An 18,947-nucleotide genomic window follows, 5' to 3' on the forward strand; every position below is an offset into this window, starting at 1 on the left:
CAATTTGTTATGCATGCTATTGTATGTACTTCATTACTTTACCATGTCACAGATGCTTCAAATTTGTTGGGTAAATAAAGCTCCTTAAAGAAATATGCAAGTGTTCACCTCAAATCGAACAGAAAGGCAAATGTTCGAAAACATGCCAGCATCAGTCTGCTGAGAGATGGATGCAATCGAAGAAGGGCTATTTGAACAAGCGCAAAAGACCAATGCTGCTGACTCGGGCTAAAACTCAGAAAGTAGGAGAGAGAGTGCAGTTTTTAATTCCATTAAGTTAGCCTCCAAATGAGGGTCTACTTTGAAAGTATGCAGCATCAACATGAGGGACAGAGAAGCAATCAAGCTTTAGGTGTCCCCGGTCAAGAGGTCAGGGATGGCTACGAAGGATGACATCATCAAGGCCATTGGAATTTAGTTTGAGCACCTTGTCACTTGTATGTCTTCCACATTCATTACACGGAGTGATTTGCCCCCGCCTCATCAAGGACACTTGGATGGAACCAAGGCTGGAAAAGAGAAGAGATAAGCATGGCCTTACTTCACATTTACTGAGAAATCATTAGTACAAACTTGTCCAATTTACACCAATAACATCTTGTAATTATAGCTCATCAATACTATACAACAGAGACCTTATTGTAGATGACTAATAATTGTTATTTAACTAGTAATATGTCAAAAACATGGAATTTCTTGACAAAATAAAACATGCTTGGGATGTAGACTACTATTTTTCCCACCAGGAAATAGAAAATAATCACAGCATCATAAAAAAATATAGCACCCCTGCAAGGATGATAAAGTTTGGTTTATGAACGTACACTTACTTACTGCAAGAATGTCACTAACCTGCGAGCTCACCCTGAAAATAGCCAAGTGCTGAGCGGCATCAAGCCATAAATATTCCTAATTTTGACGTTTATTATTTTAACCTCGACCCTGACACGAGAGGAGTAATAAATCTTTTTTGCTTCAGCTGACATTTTTGTGCTCTCCTTCATCTCTAACCTGTTAGTGAGCTCTAATGGAACTTTTATCAAGAAGCCTATAACTTGAGGTAAGGGGAAGAAAATCCATTTAGCATATTAGTGCTTTTAAACAATGTAATAGTGTTCTATTTCAGGAATGAATTCTGTATAGATAGAGCACTTTTTAAAACAGGTTGGCCAAGGTTCACATCCAAATGGGTCATAGTCGATTTCATAAACAGCTCAGCATAATACTGCTGAGTACACAAAATTGATGTCTTAAAAAGTACGTGGTGGGCCGGCAGATAGGTGGTTAGTGCATCAGGCTCACAGTTCTGGGGTCAAGAGTTCAATCCCATCTTGGTCCTTTTGGTGTGGGTATTCTCCGGGTATAATCCAGTTTCCCCCCACATCCAAAAAACAGGCCAGTTGAACACTCTAAATTGACTCTAGGTATGAGTGTGAATGGTTGTTCATCTCCTTTTGCCCTCCGATTGGCTGGCCACCAATTCAGGGTGTCTCCCGCCTGCTGCCCGAAGTCAGCTGGGATAGGCTCCAGCACCCCCTGTGACTCTTCTGAGGATAAGCAGTTCAGAAAAAGAATGAATGAATAAAAATTATGTAGACTTTAGTGACTAATTTTTACTTTGTCCTATTTGACTATCATGCTTGGAATGGACAATGAGGGTCTTTAGAGGTGAGTGCAGGGTCTGGATGAATGGGTAGACAGAGACCTCGTGTGGACAAAAATTAGACCACACTAACAGGTGAAGAATAATGTTATTTGCTGACTACTGGTGACCAAAATTTAAATTGCACACTAAATTTGGAATAAATATAAATAATAACTTCTGTGTAGTGAAGCCAAATGGATTTATGAGTAGCTATCAAATGAAAATATATAGAAATAAATGTCAGTTCTGACTTGTCAAAATTAATATAACTCATGTGAGTGCTCACAAAAAGATATTTTTTATAACATAACATTGAAAACAACAAACTGATTGTTCTCAACATTTTTAATTGTTTTTCTTTCAACTCACAAATTAAAATGCATCATAGGATTATTTTTTATATTAGCAAAATTGTTGAAAAAGCATAAATACTGCAAACCTTATACATATATACTTTTTGTACATATTACTTTTAAAGGTTATTTAGTTGTAAGTGCACAACCAAACATAAAATAAAATCACCAACATCAAGGCAGCATTTTCACACGCAACATAATTTTCTGAAAACACATTTTCAATTAAAAAAAAGAACCATAAACAACCTTATTTTTGTTCTACTACCTGATCATGAATTCCAAATAAATTGGGGTAAGTCCTTATCAAGAAAACACTTTATATCTCTGAGGCACAATTCATTAAATAAAGGATAAACCGTCTTGTAAAAAGGCAACATTGGCAAAAGCGTATTGTATAAGTGCATTTCCCAAAAAATAAATTGATTTGCAATATTTAAAATGTTACAAATGTGTGAAAATACCGAGTGTGGGCCCAGCTGATAAATACGAACAGTCAATTTTCAGCCAGTGGAGGAGTGCAAGAAGTCCACAGGAAGACTTGAAACCTTTCTTTAGTCCATTTCCAGGTCTGGATGGTTCACATCCATCCTTTCAAATTCATTGAGTCACAAATGTCACTTTGGTCTCAGTGCCAGTCCTTGTCATTGGCGTCCTCCTCCGCTTCCGATGAGTCTTCGAGGCTGCTGGGCTCTCCTTGGTTCCCTGCTCCGTTCCCACCCTGGTGCGATGCCGCCGCCGCCACCGCTAACAAGGCCTGCTTGCGGGCTTGGGCGGCCGCCACTGCCGCCTGCTCCTCTGCTGCCCTCTGCCGCAGAGCCGCGGCCTTCTTCTCTTGCTCGGCGTGGCTTTTCATGTGGGCGCTGCGACTTTTCACTTTGTGGAATACCCTGACACAGAGAATGACAATCAAATAAATGCATGCCAAACACTTCAGAGAACTTCATCAAATTCATTCATTTTCTGTACCAGTTAACCTCATAGTTTTTCTAAGCGTATCACAATCATTGCTTTATACATGAAAGTTTAAAAGCATACCTGCCACATTTTTTGCATGGGAATACTGCATCAGGATCTAGCGTGGGCTTTACTGGCACTTTGGCCTTTTTTGCTGCAGCATCGCTTCGAGGCTTCTGTTGAGCCGGTGTGTAGCTGGCATCCTTGAGAATATTTTCTGGCTCTTTGGCTACTAGTACAGAACCCGCCTGAAAAACAACATTTGGTTTATTATCAAAAAATGAGTGCTCTGTCTTTTTTTACTTAAGGCAAGTTAAACACTCACGTAATCATGGGCTTGAAGTGAATGAGCCACTATGGCTTGTTGACTGTTATCCTGCTCATAAGATAGCTGCTCCATGACCTCCACTTTTATTTGGGTCGGTCTAGATTGCTGAGAACTCTAAGGAATAATCACAGAAAATATGTGTAGTAGGTCAAAAACACTGTAATATCTCTTTGGGTGGCAATGCCAAACATTTGCTTAATGCAGGTTATAGAATACAACTGTAAATGTGGAAGTGAATGTGACCATAACCTTATGTTTTGGTTATTGGAAATATTGTTCAGTAATTCGCAAGTCCAATATTTATTTGCATTTGGCAAATTTGTTTAACCGTGTGCTTCATTTCTGGACCTTGTGTTGGTCTAATTTAGATTTCCTCTGAGACAGTTTCCTAATATTGTTAACCAAAAAATTATAATGGTGGCAACGGTGATTGGTATCTTATTGATATCATATCGGAATTGCAAGCCATTCTGAGGACATTTTTGAATAATCAATTAAAAATATACATTTGATCTTCCTCTGCCTATGATTTGGCAACAGTCTCCAGAGAAAGCCTGACAGGTTCCAGTGAATTTTATTATTATTCAAAGCTAGGGCCGCTGAAGTGAGAAAATGATTTGCAAAATTGCCTTGACCTAATAAGAAATACATAAACTTAGTCCAAAAGTGAGTGTGACATTTCAGTTTTTGACAGCATGCACACGTATAGATTTTTGCAACAACATTTGAGACCCATGAAAAGTCATTACTACCTTAATGTCCACTACAGTCTCAGCGTATTTATTATCCACAGGCGAGTTTGAAGGGCCATAAGTTAAAATCCCATTTCGTGCGATCTTCACTCGCTTTTTATATGTGTAATAGAACTCAACACACTGAGCCACTGTTTTGTTCTGCACCTGGAATGGAAAATGACACTGTGTAACTATCCACTCAATATCAGCAAAAAAAAGAAAAGATATCTTGTCATTTTGTGAAAGCAGAAGTACAACATACCAGTTTCTGCACTAAAATGAAGTCCTTGCTATAAGCAGACATCCCTTTATTGAAGTACTGTTTCTCTTCCGTGCTCCACCTGTCAGAGCCTGGGAGGAAATCAAGTTTTATGAGGGAGTGAGCGAAGGAATGACCACACCCGTGTTGAAGTGGAAAACAGAAAAGGACTGAATCCACCCTCATGTGGGCAGTTGAGGGGTGTGGCTGACATTTGCTAACTGAACATTGGTTATATTGGTTATTGTTAAAGACCTATTGTAATTTGTATAGTCTTGGATATATCTTTATGCAATGTTTCCTATACTTAGTACATTAATATATATTTACCTGCATAGTGATAATCTGCCAGATGATGGCCTTCAGGAAAGATTGGGTCCTGATGGAGTAAACGTCTGATAGTTACCTGTAAACAAATAATGATGAATGTTGAAAATCAAACAAAAATTGCATAATAAGAACCGTGAATTTGTTCATCAATTACATAGGGATGTCGATATTGAATGAAGGGAATGGAAAAATTGATTGGTTGGGTGTCTTGCTTGAGAAATGGTATCTTTCTTTGTATTTGTGCATTATTTGGCAGAAAGCTCATGTTATTTTAAGATAGTTGATTACAGCTGATTTTTATTTATATATGTAGTTCAATTTATTTATTAATTTGCCTCAATGTTGATGTACTCACAATAAAATCCCCTCCACTTTCATGTAAACAATGCAGAGCCAGCTCCTGGTTGGTTCCTCCTCCAACGAGGACACTACAACAAGCCATTTTCATCAGGTTCTCCACTATAAAGGGCAACATGAGGAAGAAAAAGATGATTTAAAGAGTGAGCAAATGGCAATCAGTACAAATTAAATTTGTTGTTGTTGTTGTGAAAGCTACGAACCAGGAGGATCCGTTTCATGGCTGTCTTGCAACGGAACCCAAACCAAGTCGGCCTTGTGTGGGTCAAATTGTGCCGAATGTGGCTGTCGTAGCTCAGGAATTTCCGCTTGGAACTGCTTCCCGATGTTGATGCGCCTGCACAGGAACGGAAGCAGTGGGTGAGATTGCGACGTGTCGGTCACCTCAAGGTTTCACTTGTGAAAATCAGGCTTACGGCTCGAGGCTGACAGGCGTGGCGTCGGTTATCAAGGGCAGAACTGGTGGTGTGATGTCTGAACTTGCTGGAAAACAAAACAAATAAACAAAGGCTGTGAATGGATGAGGCCTGGCTGGGAAAAGGCTCCCACACATAAGAAAGCACTTATTTGATATCTCTATTTTAATATCTAACAAGAGCCAGGGTCATCACCATAGGACCATTTGTTACACAGTGCTAGAGTGACAACATTGTTAATATATTTTTACACAATTGTATCTCTTTACTGCTAGTATTCTAAACCTATTACCTTTAGTATTGTGTTGTGTATTTTGTTTAATACCTATACACACACACACACACACACACACACACACACACACACACACACACACACACACACACATATATATATACATATATATATATACATATATACATATACACATACATATATATATATGTATATATATACATACATATACATATATACATATACACATATATACATATACACAAATACACATATACAAATACACAAATACATATACACGTATACAACATATATCAACTAGAATATGGATTTAAAACTGGGTATGAATAGAGTGGGATTGGAATGAGGACTCACTGGAGCGCAAGAGGCTTCGGGGGGCCGTCTTTGGCGTGGGTAGCTGCGGGTGAATTTGGGTGTTCACGGCAAAGTTGGTGAGGAAAGTGGAGAAATAAAGTCCTGAACCTTCTCGCACGGGAGAGAGGATGGGAGGGGGCGTGTAGGGAGGCAAGGTGAGTGGGTTATCCGGCAACCGGACAGGGGAGCGCAGGTTGCTCTGGTAGGCGGTGATGCTGGAGTACACCGAGGCAGGGATTAACGTGGAAGGTCTGGGAGGAGGAATGATGAGAGGTTCCGGTCGCGGTCTGCGCTTGAGTTTGTTTTTTCCCTCTTCGTCCAACCCGCCGGGATCATTCTCTCCATCCTGAAATGAACCACAGGAACTTTAGGATTTTTGGAACACTTTTTGGATAGCACAGGCACTTTATTCACTCCAATGGTGGAACATTTCACAATCATTTATTCTCCTAACATTATTATTTTACTACTTGTTGCAATGACTGTGATTTGTGTGGAATCATAAATGAAAAATATCAATTATGCAGAGAAGTATGATAAATGGGACATGAAATGATGTTAAGCAATGCCAATCTTAAACCCATTTAGAGGCAACCTGCTCAAAGCTGTCTGTCACCGAGTTTCTGAGGGATCTGCGTCGAGCCACGATGACGGACGGTTTGCAGTCAGACGTCGCCGAAAAACGCTCAGCCTGGCCCAGTCGTCCGTGTGCCGACGGAACGTGACCATGAATCTTGTGGACTGGCACCGACACAGGGATGATTAAAGGGACCATGTTGGATTGTTTACCCCGAGGACCATCACACTATTGAGGAGAAAAAGAAGTAAAAAGAGTATTTTAAGGAAACTGTCACATATTATTTATGTAATAAGATCTTATGATTCAAATGATTACAAAAGCAAATATTTTATGATAAAGAAAATGTAGTATGCTAAAACAAAGTCATACTCCTCCAACTCCCTCCTCCAATATTTTTACTGTTATACTATATGCATTATATATTACCTAAATTCTTCCATGGTAAATTAAAATACTTTTTTTTTAGCTTTATCTTCCAGATCACATTTATTTATTAGATTATGCAAATTGTGCACTGAGAGCAATTACACATTTGACTGTAATTGTGAGTGATTACTCATTTGTATTTTAACTGTTGTTGATAAAACATAACTATAAAACTACCAGCTGACAGTCTGTAACTAATAGGAACCAGTTGCAAAACTCCACACACTGCGTTACCCTTCACTCGCACATGTTCCGCTTATGTCTAAGTGAGATCAGTACAGCAACTGTGGGCTTGACCGACAATGAGAAAGCACTTTGGCATGCTTGAGGAAAAGGAGGGCGTGGAAGCGTTCAGCTTTGGTGGCTGGCCTCGGCTCTGCCCTTCCCGTGAAGTCCTCAATCACTGAGCAAGAGCCTGAGGAATGTGGAGGTGTGCAGACATGCAGCTGGCACTACACACTGATGTGCAAGAAGCACAATGACTTGCACTCTCATAAATCGTATACCTGCACTCAGTCGATCTGGGCACTGTAACTTATTATAGTGGAGGCTGCAAGGGAGTTTCAATGCAAGCGGGTGGCCAACTTGCTTGTAGCAAACCTTATTTTACAATGCAATGAAATTAGACATCAAAAACAGATTATTTCTCTGTTGATTTGTTTGTTGTTTTTATTTTTGCACTTCCCTACTTTTTTATTACTTAACTATAATTTATTGTTATTGTTTATTGATTATTTTTGTCTGCTTGCAGATGTAAAGGTTAGCGTAAACAAACTTAAGAAAGTGTTGAAAGAGTTGGAGGAAGTTCAACAGCGAAACAGGGAGTTCTTCCTCTTTAAAATAGCAGATTGCATGACAGAGGGAAAACATGAATTTGCGAGCGGTTTATTAACCCTGTTCTCGTCTTCGTCATGGGCTATTTCCTCAGCCAACCCACATGCAGACGCCAGTAAAAAAACGTTTCACATCTATTAAAATTCAAAAGAGGGATATGTCTTAAAAAATGCTTATAATATAGTAGTGAGTAGAAACTTTTAAGTCGATGCACATGATTTACTCCCACGTGCCACACAAAATGATGGTGTGGCCGGATTTTGCCCCTGAGCTTTAATTTTGACAGAATGTGTATGTTTTTGGAATGGGAAAATAAGCAAAATTTGATAAACTTTGAATAAGAAACAGACATAAATAAAGGCTTTGTAACCTCAGTTTTGACAGCAGACAGGGATTCCGGCATGGAAGGCATTTCCGACGCTTTCTGGGCCAGAGTCTCCAAGTTGATCTCCTTGGATGCCCTTCTTTTCCTCCGGGTGCTCTGGATGACTCCCCCCATCCCAGCCTGATTATCTTCTCCTCTCACGGTTTGCGTCCCTGACACTCCATTCTGCGAGGTTTCTTTTGGAGCTTGAGCCCACAAATTGGCAGAAGGGGGCACTAATGGGGACTGACCGTCTCTGGAAAGGCGACGCGAGCGTCTTGGGGCGGCCGGTGTGAAGTCAGCTGTTTCCGAGGGGTATGGCTCATGCTGGGTATCCTTCGAGGCCTCACTTGCCGGTGCTGTTTCTCTTTGGGATGTGGTGTCCGGGGGACAAGGCTCAGAAGACTGGTAGTTCACAAAATTAGGAGCTTGTGTGGCTTGATGGGGGACATTTTGTGCTTGCTGGTGCATTTTATGCATTTGTTTCTGTCGCTCATGTAGTTGTTGTTGGTGGTGGAACTGTTGCTGCAAATGCTGCATTTGTTGTTGTTGCATTTGCTGCTGCTGGAATTGAAGTTGGTGTTGTTTCTGCAACTGCTGCTGTTGTAACTGTTGCTGCTGCTGTTGCTGCTGCTTCTGCATGTGGTGAAGCAGCTGTTGCTGTTGGGTTTTAGGCTGCTCGCCGTAGGGCAAGCCCTGCATTCCCTTGTTGCTCGGGAACACCGAGTAGTATCCCTGTGGGAACTGCTGCTTATTGAATGTGGTTTGGAAGGGCTGCAGCATGGAGCCCTGAGCGTTGTGAGGGGGGACGTGGGCCGCGCCCTGCAGCTCCATGCCTTTGTGCGGAAATGTTTGGAGTTGAGCCTGGTGCATGGCATGCTGCTCCCACTCCAGCCCCCTGCTCTGAGTTGGAGCACGGGGGGCATCTCTGTAATGTTGCTGATTTTCAGCACCCATCTGAAGAGGCTCGTGGACCTCTTTATGGAACGCCATCTGACCCCGGGCGTTCACGCCGCCCACGTAGGGCCCAAAGTTCTGACCCCAACCCGGCACGGGGGCTTCCTGAGGCCAGCCGGGTGCTTGTAAGGGCTCCTGGTGCACCCACTTAACCGGGGCCACCTGTTGGTAGGGTGGAAGATTCTGAGGTCCTTTTTCTGGGTTATAAACACCAGAGCTACTAGCAGTGTCACTCTGACTGGATTCCAGCGATGGAGGGGCTAGTCCATAATAAACCTCCCCTGAATTCTGCAAAGGCTCTTTCATGGCCGCTACTGTCCGATGGTTGCTGTTTTTGTCCGAACTCATTTGAGGAGGAAGGCTCATAGCAAAAAGATCTAGACGTCCTGATCTCGTAGTGTGTTTTTACTTCCTGCGGGTTCCTTTTGTGCACAGCTGGCATGTGGAAGGAAATAGCAATCCGTGAGGAAATGTAGAATCCCAGTTGAAGTTTGATGCCTGTTCTTCACATCCTCTTTGTGGCGCAGCACCTTGAAAAATAGATTTGATTTGAAACTGGATGGAAACAAGCAGGCTTAAGGTCAAAGAGCATGCAGACTTAAAACACAACAATCAAAACATGATGCCATGCTTATGTCTATTATAAAGATCGTTTCGTTTTGTTTGATTTTATTCAAATCAGCAACAACAAAAAAAGTCCTTGGACAGCTGTGCTGCTATTTGGGCTAACTAGAAATACAGGAAATGAATGTGATCTTGCAATCGAGCTTATAGCCGCTGGTGGCTGTTGAAAAGCAGCAATAAGGAAGCATTGGAAGCACTGGGGCGATTATGCAACACACACGCCACAATGTAAAAATGTAATACCTTCGGGATGACAGTTGCTTTTCCATTGCCGGGCCCAAAGAGTCTCTTTGGTTGCGATCAAAGCCGTGCAGATCCATGAAGGGATCGTGCGCCACAAATGTCATAACTCAGTCTTAACTTTCACCCCGACTTTCCAAGCGCACAAATATGGCGAGCAGGCGAGTCTGCACTTGATGTAATCATAGAAACCGAGACCGTGCTTGCAACCGCTCGCTCACGTCGCAGTTACAATGTTCCACATTGTATCCGAGCAATCGCGCTTTTCCTGGAAAACACGTCCGCAACTTTTCTCCTCCCGTTTGAGCGACTTTTAGTCTCGAGCAGTGACGGACTGAGTGTGGAAACACTGCGATTTCCGCACATCGGAACGACGTGCAGTTTAAGTGCGCCGATGATCCGAAATCGCGTAATGTCACGCTAAAAAAAAGTGTGCAAAAGGACAGAAAGCGGTGCAACGCAAACTCTTACACAGCGCCTCGCCCACAAACAGAATAGATCAGAGCTTATCCTGTTTTCCAACCTGCTGCCTTGGCCACGCCCACCACTGCATCCGTGTACGTTTGTTTTGTTGATCAGATCAGCCCGAAATAGACGGAATTTCGCCAAACATTATTGTGGACGGCAAAGAAATTAACAATTTTTGGGTACCAAAAACCACCATTTACTTTAGAAAATCTCACTAAAGTGATGAATATTTAATAATGAATACTACCCACAATAGTGACTCACAAATGTGGCCCTTTTTGCTATTACGCTGTTGTACAACGGGCAACAGGTGAATATTTTTTAACCTCACCTGTCAAACTGAAATTCAATAATAATAACAATAATAATAATAATCATTGATGTTTTGTTTTTGTTGTTGAGTTAAGTGAGAAATAATAACAACAAAACGCATCTTCCATTCACTTTATTGATTTAGCATGATCACGGCTGAAGTATCTTTTTAAAAACGAGGTAATGTTTGTTTATTTGAGCGAAAAATGTCAACGTGGTTGTGTTGTACCGGTTGTGGGGTGGGAGAATTGGTTGCCATGGTGATTCTGCGGCTCATTCGGGAGCTTTTATTACGTCACTGGAGCCCCTGTAAGCGACTGTGGGGATAATCAGCTGGCTAGTTTAGCTCAGATTTTCTACAATGCCGCCCTTTTCGAGATAAAACACCAAGAGGAATGACGTGGCCATCGAGAAGTGGAACATGGAGGATCTCTCCGGGGGTCTCACCCGTGCAACTGAGCAAGGTAATGCGGGCACTGACCTCGCTTAGCCACCGCGCAACAAACATGCTAGCACGCCTCATATACCTGCCCGGTTGCAACTTTCCCATACCTCGCTATCGTATGCTAACCATATCTAAATCCCCTTTAGTCATTATGATGCTTTGGGGTCCGCTTAAAATTAAGATCAGCCCCAACTAGCTGCTAGCTCCGGCTCCCATTAGCAGCATGCTAACTCCCGAATTAAATAGCCTGCACAATCAAATCAACCTCTGCAAAATAGCACAACACTTTGGTGGCATGCAGGTTTTCATATCATGTTTCCGGATCTAACTTTAGTCTTGATGATGATTTTATGAAAATGTATTTTTGCAGTGATGGATTGGTGCCACTGATGTCTGATGACTTGTGACTGCAGCAGAGAGCACTCAGCATGAGTGGAGAGCGCGTAGACATCCTGTCAACAGCAGATGTTGTCAGGGATAGATGGAGAGTGGTAAGAGTTACCTTTAAGCACCCTGCACTTGCTATTTAATAGCCAGGTGTCCTGTCAAGCTATCATTTTAAACTAGTAGGTACTAGTGGGGGGCTTACTTAGTATGTCTAAATCAGGGGTAGGGAACCTATGGCTCGGGAGCCACATGCGGTTCTTTTGATGGGTGCATATGGCTATCATTAAAAAGTTGTGATGAAAGGAGAAGCTGAGCCGCTGCGTCAACAGTTAAGAACTGCTGCCTCATAGTCACCCACACCCATGGCATGACTGGCACTTTTGTAAATATCGCTCCTCAGGTGAGAAAGATAGGCGGCGGTGGCTTCGGAGAGGTGTACGAAGTCTTGGACCTGGTGAACCAGGCCACCGTCGCAATGAAGGTGGAGTCTGCCACGCAACCCAAACCGGTGCAGAGAACAGAGGCAGCTGTGTTGAGGAAACTGCAGGGTGAGTACCACGATGCTGCAGAAATGTTTCTGCAACTGTCATCTATATTCAACAGAGTTCTGTTATCATTAGATTACAATTACAAATCTTGGTATTTATACAATAACATTAGTACACACATGCTATTATCACAGTTGATATTTTGGGATTAAACTGTGAAACGTGGAGTCAGATGGTAAGCATCATGTGAGAGTAAAAGAACTACAGTAATGAACAAGATATAATTTTTGCTTCCAAGAAACAGTATTAAAGGTTAGAAAATAATGCATATGAAGTAACTGTACACCAACTGTATTGAACATGTGAAAGATGGATCAATAAATGACTATATAAAGATATTGATCAACACTACAGTACTGCATGCCTTCAAATACAGATGGACTTTGTTTGACTTATTTAGTTATTGCCTTATCTTTGATAACATGTAAGCGAGTCAAAAAATAATACAAAATGTAGCTTTGAATGTCCCTGATAGTCCAAATCTCTATTTGTGACAGGCAAAGATAACGTGTGTCGCTTTGTTAGTGCTGGCCGAAATGAACGCTTCAACTACGTGGTGATGGAACTTCAGGTAGGGTATTTGCAGGATTTATGACTTTTATTGACATTGTGCTTTTAAAAAAATAAAAAATAAGGGGGGTGCTAATAATCATTTCATTTTCCAAAGGGGAGGAACCTGGCAGATCTGCGCAGTAGTCGGCCCCGTGGTATATTCTCAGCCTCGACAACATTGAGGCTCGGGAAGCAGATTTTACAGTGCATCGAAAGCATCCACTCAGTGGGTTTCCTGCACCGGGATATTAAACCAGTAAGATTAATGGTTACCTCAAAAACATATTCCATTGTCACTCTTACAGTCTCTGATCATAACTTAAACTTACCCACATGACATTCACAGGCTAACTTTGCAATGGGAAGACTAGCAAGTACCTGCAGATGCTGCTACATGCTTGACTTTGGTCTGGCACGACAGTACATTACTTCCACCCATGAAATTCGTCCCGTGAGTACATTGAAAATTGATTTAGAAGCTCATCAGCCAAACTCCATTTGTAGTCTAAATCTTTATGTACACCAATACAAAAATGGGTCTCATATGACTTTTCTTTCTCAGCCGCGGTCTGTGGCAGCTTTCAGAGGAACTGTACGATATGCATCAATCAATACTCATAAACACAAGGTGACTTGACATTTTCATCGGTGCATTACCTTTCAGCACCTTTACCAAGGGGCAAATGAATGAGCAAAAAGCAAAGCTTTTCTTGTGTCCCGCATTTAAAGATAAAATGCTTTATTATGAAACTTTTGTTTGTGTATATACAGTAATCCCCTCAAATATTAAGTATGGTAACCCCTATTACAACTTTTTTTTTTCAGTCCTGACTCCTAGTAGCGAGAATAGCTTTTGTGGATTTTCACATTTTTCTGAAAGTTAAAAATATATATTTTTCAAAATAGTTAAGTGGAAAAAAATTGCAAAGTAGTGAATTTGCAATAAGTGACGATGTAATATTTGAGGGATTACTGTATGTATATATATATATATATATATATATATATATATATATATATATATATATATATATATATATATATATATATATATATATATATATATATATATATATATATATATATATATATATATATATATATATATATATATATATATATATATATATATATATATATATATATATATATATATATATATATATATATATATATATATATATATATATATATATATATATATATATATATATATGTATGTATGTGTAAAATAGTTGTCATTTGTCAAATATTAAATTTACAATAATGTTGAAAACTCAACTGTTGATGAGTAATGAGGTTAACAACATTGGAAACAAATTTACAAATATTTTGATTGCTATTTATTTCTTGCGATTGGTTGGAGGAATTATCTATTTTTACTTGTGTGTGATTTTTTTTTATCTTTCAGGAAATTGGGCGCCATGACGATCTTTGGTCTCTATTCTACATGTTGGCTGAATTCAGGTCGGGTCAGCTTCCGTGGAGGAAATTTAAAGACAAGGTACAGAAACATGTCAAGTTTGTATTTGAACATCTTTGTTTTAGAATACAATTCGTAATTTAATCCTTCTCTTCAACAGGAACAAGTAGGCAATCTAAAAGAAGCATATGACCACCGCCTTATGCTTAATCACCTACCATCCGAATTTAGCGCATTCCTGGATCACATCCTTAGCTTGGACTACTACACCAAGCCAGACTATGAGGTCGGCTATACGCTTACATTTGCATTTTAATGTTTGGTCCTGTCCTGGTTGCCAAAGTGCTGACACAAATGTTTCCCCCGTGACAGCTGCTGATGTCACTGTTTGACAGCGCTATGAAAAGCCACAATGTGCTGCACAATGATCCCTACGACTGGGAGAAATCTGACTCGGAGGACGTGCTGACCGCTGCTGCACCGCCAACCGGCCAGGAGCTCACCCGCCGCACTCCAGCTCATCTGGGGTACAGGACACTAAATATCTATACAGAATCTGCATGTAGTCATGCTAGTGTTTTTCCTCCACCTTTTACTCACTGGGGAATTAAGGAAATGTGCTTTGCAAATGAGCTTTATGGACATTTAATGTATTTTCTCTTTCACAGCATGGCTAATGCTTCAGTGCTGCCAGTGGAATTGCAGAGGGAGAACACAGAGGATGTCCTCATGCTTGGGGAGCGCTTCAGCGACGCCGACAACTGCCCTCCTAGTCCCGCTGCGCCTGTGCCCACGAGAGGCATATGGGATGAGATGAAACGCATTCAAAATCAGAAACATGTTGAACCAGCAATCAAGAAGGTCAGTTCTCTGACGTGTCGGCATTCTTTTGCCCCCATCTGTCGCACAGTTCCATTACTGTCCATAGTTGGATACGCTCCAGCGCCCACCATGACCCTTGTGAGGATAAGTGTTTCTGAAAATTAATGTTATCTAATGTGATTTGCTTTTTCAGGTGGTGACTGAGGAAGACCACAGTCAAAACCAGGGCAACCAAAGCCCTGCTGCCTCGGTGCAGAGTTCCCCGAGACGAGTACGATCCGAGACCTTATTGCTGGAACGGCGCGTGCCGCTGCTGCAAAAGATGCGCCAGAGTCAGAGCTTGGCTTTTGAAAAGAGACTTGCTCCTGAATCCAAGCCTACACTTGAGCGTTTCCTTGAATCCTGGTTAGCACATACTTTATGAAAATCAAACACTTTGGATCACTGCCTAATACTTATTTGTTGTTTTATATCAGTCGCAGAAAAACGCCTCCTGTTCTTTCTCACATTGGAGAGAAAGTCCTGTCCGATGAACAGTCTGGCACAGGTACTGGTGATCCAGAGGAAGGGGCAGTTAGCAGTGGGTTTGTGGCAGTCAACATCAGTCCTGTGGTCCAAGAAGGGGACTCTCAGGAGTGGGTGGTGGTCGAGGTAGAGCAAGGTAGCAATTCCGTGGCCATCAAGTCTTCAGCTGAAGCCCAACGTGTCGACAAAGCAGCCACCCCAAACCCTGCAGACAGTGAGAACCATCCCGTGGAGGAGGTCGCAGCTGTCGCTAGCAGTCCTGTTTTGTCACATTGTTCTGTCGGGTCATGGTTACTTGGCCACAGGAGGCTGCCAGGCATGCTGGGGCAAATGCCTGCAGTCATTGTGGGACGACCGCAGATGGATCAGGTAGGCATGATCAACATTTCATTTTATTTCACTGATGCAATGCTTATTTTTGGATGCAGAGTTTTTCATTATTTTTTGTATCAGATTCAACAAGGGGTGCACTGGTATGGTTTTTCGGATGACAAAGTCATTTACATTTGAGTGCCCTATGATACTAAAGGACTGATATACTCTGATAATGTTTTGTAATGTTTTCTTTATTGTAATCTTTCAATTCACACATATACACACTTTGTTCTTTCTAGTCCTCAGTCGGCACACCACAATCCCCAGTACTGGAAAAGAGAGAAGCCATACCCCTTGAGGCCCCATCCAGCAAAGCCGATGAACCCCCCAGACAAGTCCCAAAGGATGGAGGAAAGACAGATTTAGGCCCTTCGTCGTGCCCACTCAAAAGTTCAGCAACTGTTGTAGCTAAAGACCCAGAGACTGATTCTGGTTTGCCGGACTGCTCATCAGATCTGAACCAGCAGCCTCAAGCGATCGTTTCGCTCCTCGCTTCTTTAAAACCTAAAGAGGCTCCCCTCTCTCCAAAACTAAGCCGCATCCCAAGACGGGACTTAGGCACTCCCCCAGACTCTCCCGGAAAGAACCTCCACCGGGAAAGGCGTAACCGCTGGAGCAGCCCTGTCCACGGCTCGCCCACTCATTCCCCTTCTCCGTCGCTTTCTTGCGAAAACCTGCAGGTCACTCTCCCTCGAGAACGCCTATCCTCAGAAAGAGGCTCCAGGTCAGACTGTGGAGGGGAAGACCCTCTTTCTCTGTCTTCTTCATCTGGCAGTAGAAGCAAGATCCCACGACCCGTGAGTATCACCTTTGCCCCCGAGCACCTCGGCAGCAGACTCACGCCTCATCCACCTCCTGGGAAACCAACGGCAGGTCCATGTGCTGAGTACAGGTATGACACAACATCGCTCAACACTCATAAACTTCATTTTTAATGTTTAAAAAGGCTGCATTACTGAGCAAGTCATACATTTTAGCTGTTAATACTGCTTGTCACCAAATGAACAAGCATTCAATCCTGTATTAGTATATAAAAGTGATTTACCAGATAAATATTCAGTGTACTCATACTGTCTTCCCTTGTTTTTGAGGCGACGGCGAATGCGAGTACGCCCCAGCAGCTCTAGCGACGCAGACTTCTTGGCCAGTTTGAATAAGCAAGAACACGATAAGCTGGTCGTTTCGCCTCCACCTTGCAACTCTTCTGCTCTGCAACGCTCACTGAGTTGCTCACCATCCCGTCAGGAGCCCAACGACAATAAGGCACCAGCTCTGGGACGTAGCCGCTCTCCATCAAGCTTCTGTGGCACTTCTGGACCGCCTCCTCGTCATGGCCCCTTGCAAGCCAGGTGCTCCAGGCAGACTCCGTGGGTCCCTGTTTCCATAGGAGAAGGTTTGTCCAAGGATGGTAAGGGCTCAAGGAAATCAAAACGATGATTAACATACAAACAGGATGATGCTCGCATGGGGCAATACATTATTTGCTCAAGGGAATGTGTATTGTATTTTATGTAAGAGAAAAATAATGTATTTATTTACCTGGTACATTAGCTTATACGTATTGATCAATACTTTGGAATGTTCAAGTGAATATGTCTATACACTTCAGGATAAAAATGGTTGCAACCAGCTGGTGCTTCAAACTGAGTTTTAAGGGATTATATGATAGTAAGCCGGGTATGCACACTTGCTAGATCCAAGAATTTGAGTCAATGCGGCAGCCCTACTATGTTCCAAAAAGGTAATTAGTCTGACATACCATGAATTCCAACAGATCTCAGTAAAAAAAAAGCAATATTATAATGAAACACTGCAAAAACTGCATCAAACTTTATCCATTTATGTGTAGTGTTGTCACCCAAATTATCAATGGGTGTAATTTTGCACAGTTGCAACCTAAAACCAGCCAGCAGCATGTTTGTAAGTTGTTTTCCCTTCTCCATGTATAACCTATTTAAAAGGGAATGTTACCTATCAATTTTAAGGTTCAAACCACTGAGTGCAAGTGTGTCCACTTGTAATGATAAAAACAAATATCACAGTGGAAACTGAAGTTGTCAGCCAACATGTCAATAATGACAGCAAATCTTGTGTATAATTGCAGTTCTGTTAGTGTCTAAAGATTGTTTTTCTGTTTTCCTTATTCTACAACAGAAGTGAGAAAAGTTTGAGGGTAACTATAGACTTAGAAGTAGAACTTGTTTCAAGAAAAGTGATTTAGAATTCTAAAAAAAAAAGTTCTTAATTCCAGGTTTTGGAATTCCGACAGTTTAGAACTCAGAAGATTGTGTTCGACTTGCAGTTTCATTCATTTTCCGTGTAAGTGTCACAGGGGGTGCTGGAACCTATCTCAGCCAATTATGGGGCAGTGGGGATACCCTGAATTCATGCATGTTTTTGAGATGTGGGTGGAAACCAGAGTACCTGGACAAAACCCACACAAGCTCGAGAAGAATGTGAAAATTCTGCATAGGAAAGTGCAAATTTGGGATTGAACCTTGCAGTTTCAGTTTTGTTTACATTTAGAGGTAAAACAGATAGGGTCCATTTTTGCTGCACCATTTATCTTGTCGTGAATCACTCATCTGTAAGGTTATTTTAATGAATGTGTATTTTATTGTTGCCCATTTTGAGACCAAAAAAATCCCTGCAAACTGTACAGATGGCAAGAGTAAAATGGTTGGCATACATTTGACAATAGATTACTTGAACTGCTTTGGCAAAGCCAAGGAATATCCACTGTCAAACTTTGCTTAATATCACCACAAATATCTGCATCAGCATATTAGAATGTACAAGCTTTCATTCTACAGGTTGGAAATGTGCATAACTCATTTTTCTTTTTGTATTCATTTGTACAATTATCATATAGTAATATCTGTATTTTTACATAGCTGCTTTTGATTGTGTAAATACATCATTTCTACAAGCCAAAAAGTAGTCCATTTTGATGCATTTAGTGTCACAGATACTCCATTAATCCAATAATAAATTGGGAGATATATTTATATTTCCATTTTTGGTGCTGTTCAGAACACATTATATGGATAGACCAAATTTGGGGGTTGGAAAATAA

The 18,947-nt window shown here is 41.5% G+C and overlaps 2 protein-coding genes across 3 annotated transcripts; one reads left to right on the forward strand and one right to left on the reverse strand.

Moving 5' to 3' along the window:
- Positions 1-1,972: 1,972 nt before the first annotated feature.
- Positions 1,973-10,547, reverse strand: mideasa (mitotic deacetylase associated SANT domain protein a). 2 transcript variants are annotated; one of them, XM_077711267.1, is made up of 13 exons: positions 10,018-10,547; positions 8,200-9,680; positions 6,606-6,794; positions 5,990-6,335; positions 5,380-5,446; positions 5,167-5,300; positions 4,962-5,065; positions 4,607-4,682; positions 4,280-4,368; positions 4,036-4,182; positions 3,281-3,397; positions 3,037-3,203; positions 1,973-2,888 (listed from the first exon to the last, which is right to left on the reverse strand). In XM_077711267.1, exons 2-13 carry the CDS (start codon positions 9,514-9,516, stop codon positions 2,627-2,629), a joined length of 3,015 nt encoding a protein of 1,004 aa, XP_077567393.1. In that variant the 5' UTR covers positions 9,517-9,680; positions 10,018-10,547; the 3' UTR covers positions 1,973-2,626. The 2 variants fall into 2 exon arrangements, with proteins under 2 accessions (XP_077567393.1, XP_077567392.1); XM_077711266.1 differs by having other exon boundaries at positions 6,585-6,794.
- A 490-nt stretch (positions 10,548-11,037) lies between these two features.
- On the forward strand, positions 11,038-18,916 carry ttbk2b (tau tubulin kinase 2b). The gene is made up of 15 exons (XM_077710951.1): positions 11,038-11,258; positions 11,610-11,730; positions 12,027-12,174; positions 12,672-12,745; positions 12,842-12,982; positions 13,073-13,177; positions 13,289-13,354; positions 14,138-14,230; positions 14,310-14,435; positions 14,522-14,676; positions 14,818-15,010; positions 15,165-15,376; positions 15,448-15,865; positions 16,111-16,763; positions 16,963-18,916. Exons 2-15 carry the CDS (start codon positions 11,668-11,670, stop codon positions 17,306-17,308), a joined length of 2,793 nt encoding a protein of 930 aa, XP_077567077.1. The 5' UTR covers positions 11,038-11,258; positions 11,610-11,667; the 3' UTR covers positions 17,309-18,916.
- The last annotated feature ends 31 nt before the right edge of the window (positions 18,917-18,947 follow it).

Source organism: Stigmatopora nigra, unplaced genomic scaffold, assembly GCF_051989575.1.
Source record: "Stigmatopora nigra isolate UIUO_SnigA unplaced genomic scaffold, RoL_Snig_1.1 HiC_scaffold_25, whole genome shotgun sequence".
In the NCBI taxonomy this organism is placed as follows: domain Eukaryota; kingdom Metazoa; phylum Chordata; class Actinopteri; order Syngnathiformes; family Syngnathidae; genus Stigmatopora; species Stigmatopora nigra.

Coding starts and splice junctions, on each gene's coding strand:
- ttbk2b (XM_077710951.1), top strand. CDS start 11,668: ATGAGTGGAGAGCGCGTAGACATCCTGTCAACAGCAGATGTTGTCAGG. Junction 12,175..12,671: donor TGTGTTGAGGAAACTGCAGG/GTGAGTACCACG, acceptor TATTTGTGACAG/GCAAAGATAACGTGTGTCGC. Junction 14,231..14,309: donor GGAGGAAATTTAAAGACAAG/GTACAGAAACAT, acceptor TCTCTTCAACAG/GAACAAGTAGGCAATCTAAA.
- mideasa (XM_077711266.1), bottom strand. CDS start 9,516: ATGAGCCTTCCTCCTCAAATGAGTTCGGACAAAAACAGCAACCATCGG. Junction 3,398..4,035: donor AGACTGTAGTGGACATTAAG/GTAGTAATGACT, acceptor ATTATTCCTTAG/AGTTCTCAGCAATCTAGACC. Junction 3,204..3,280: donor CACTTCAAGCCCATGATTAC/GTGAGTGTTTAA, acceptor GTTGTTTTTCAG/GCGGGTTCTGTACTAGTAGC.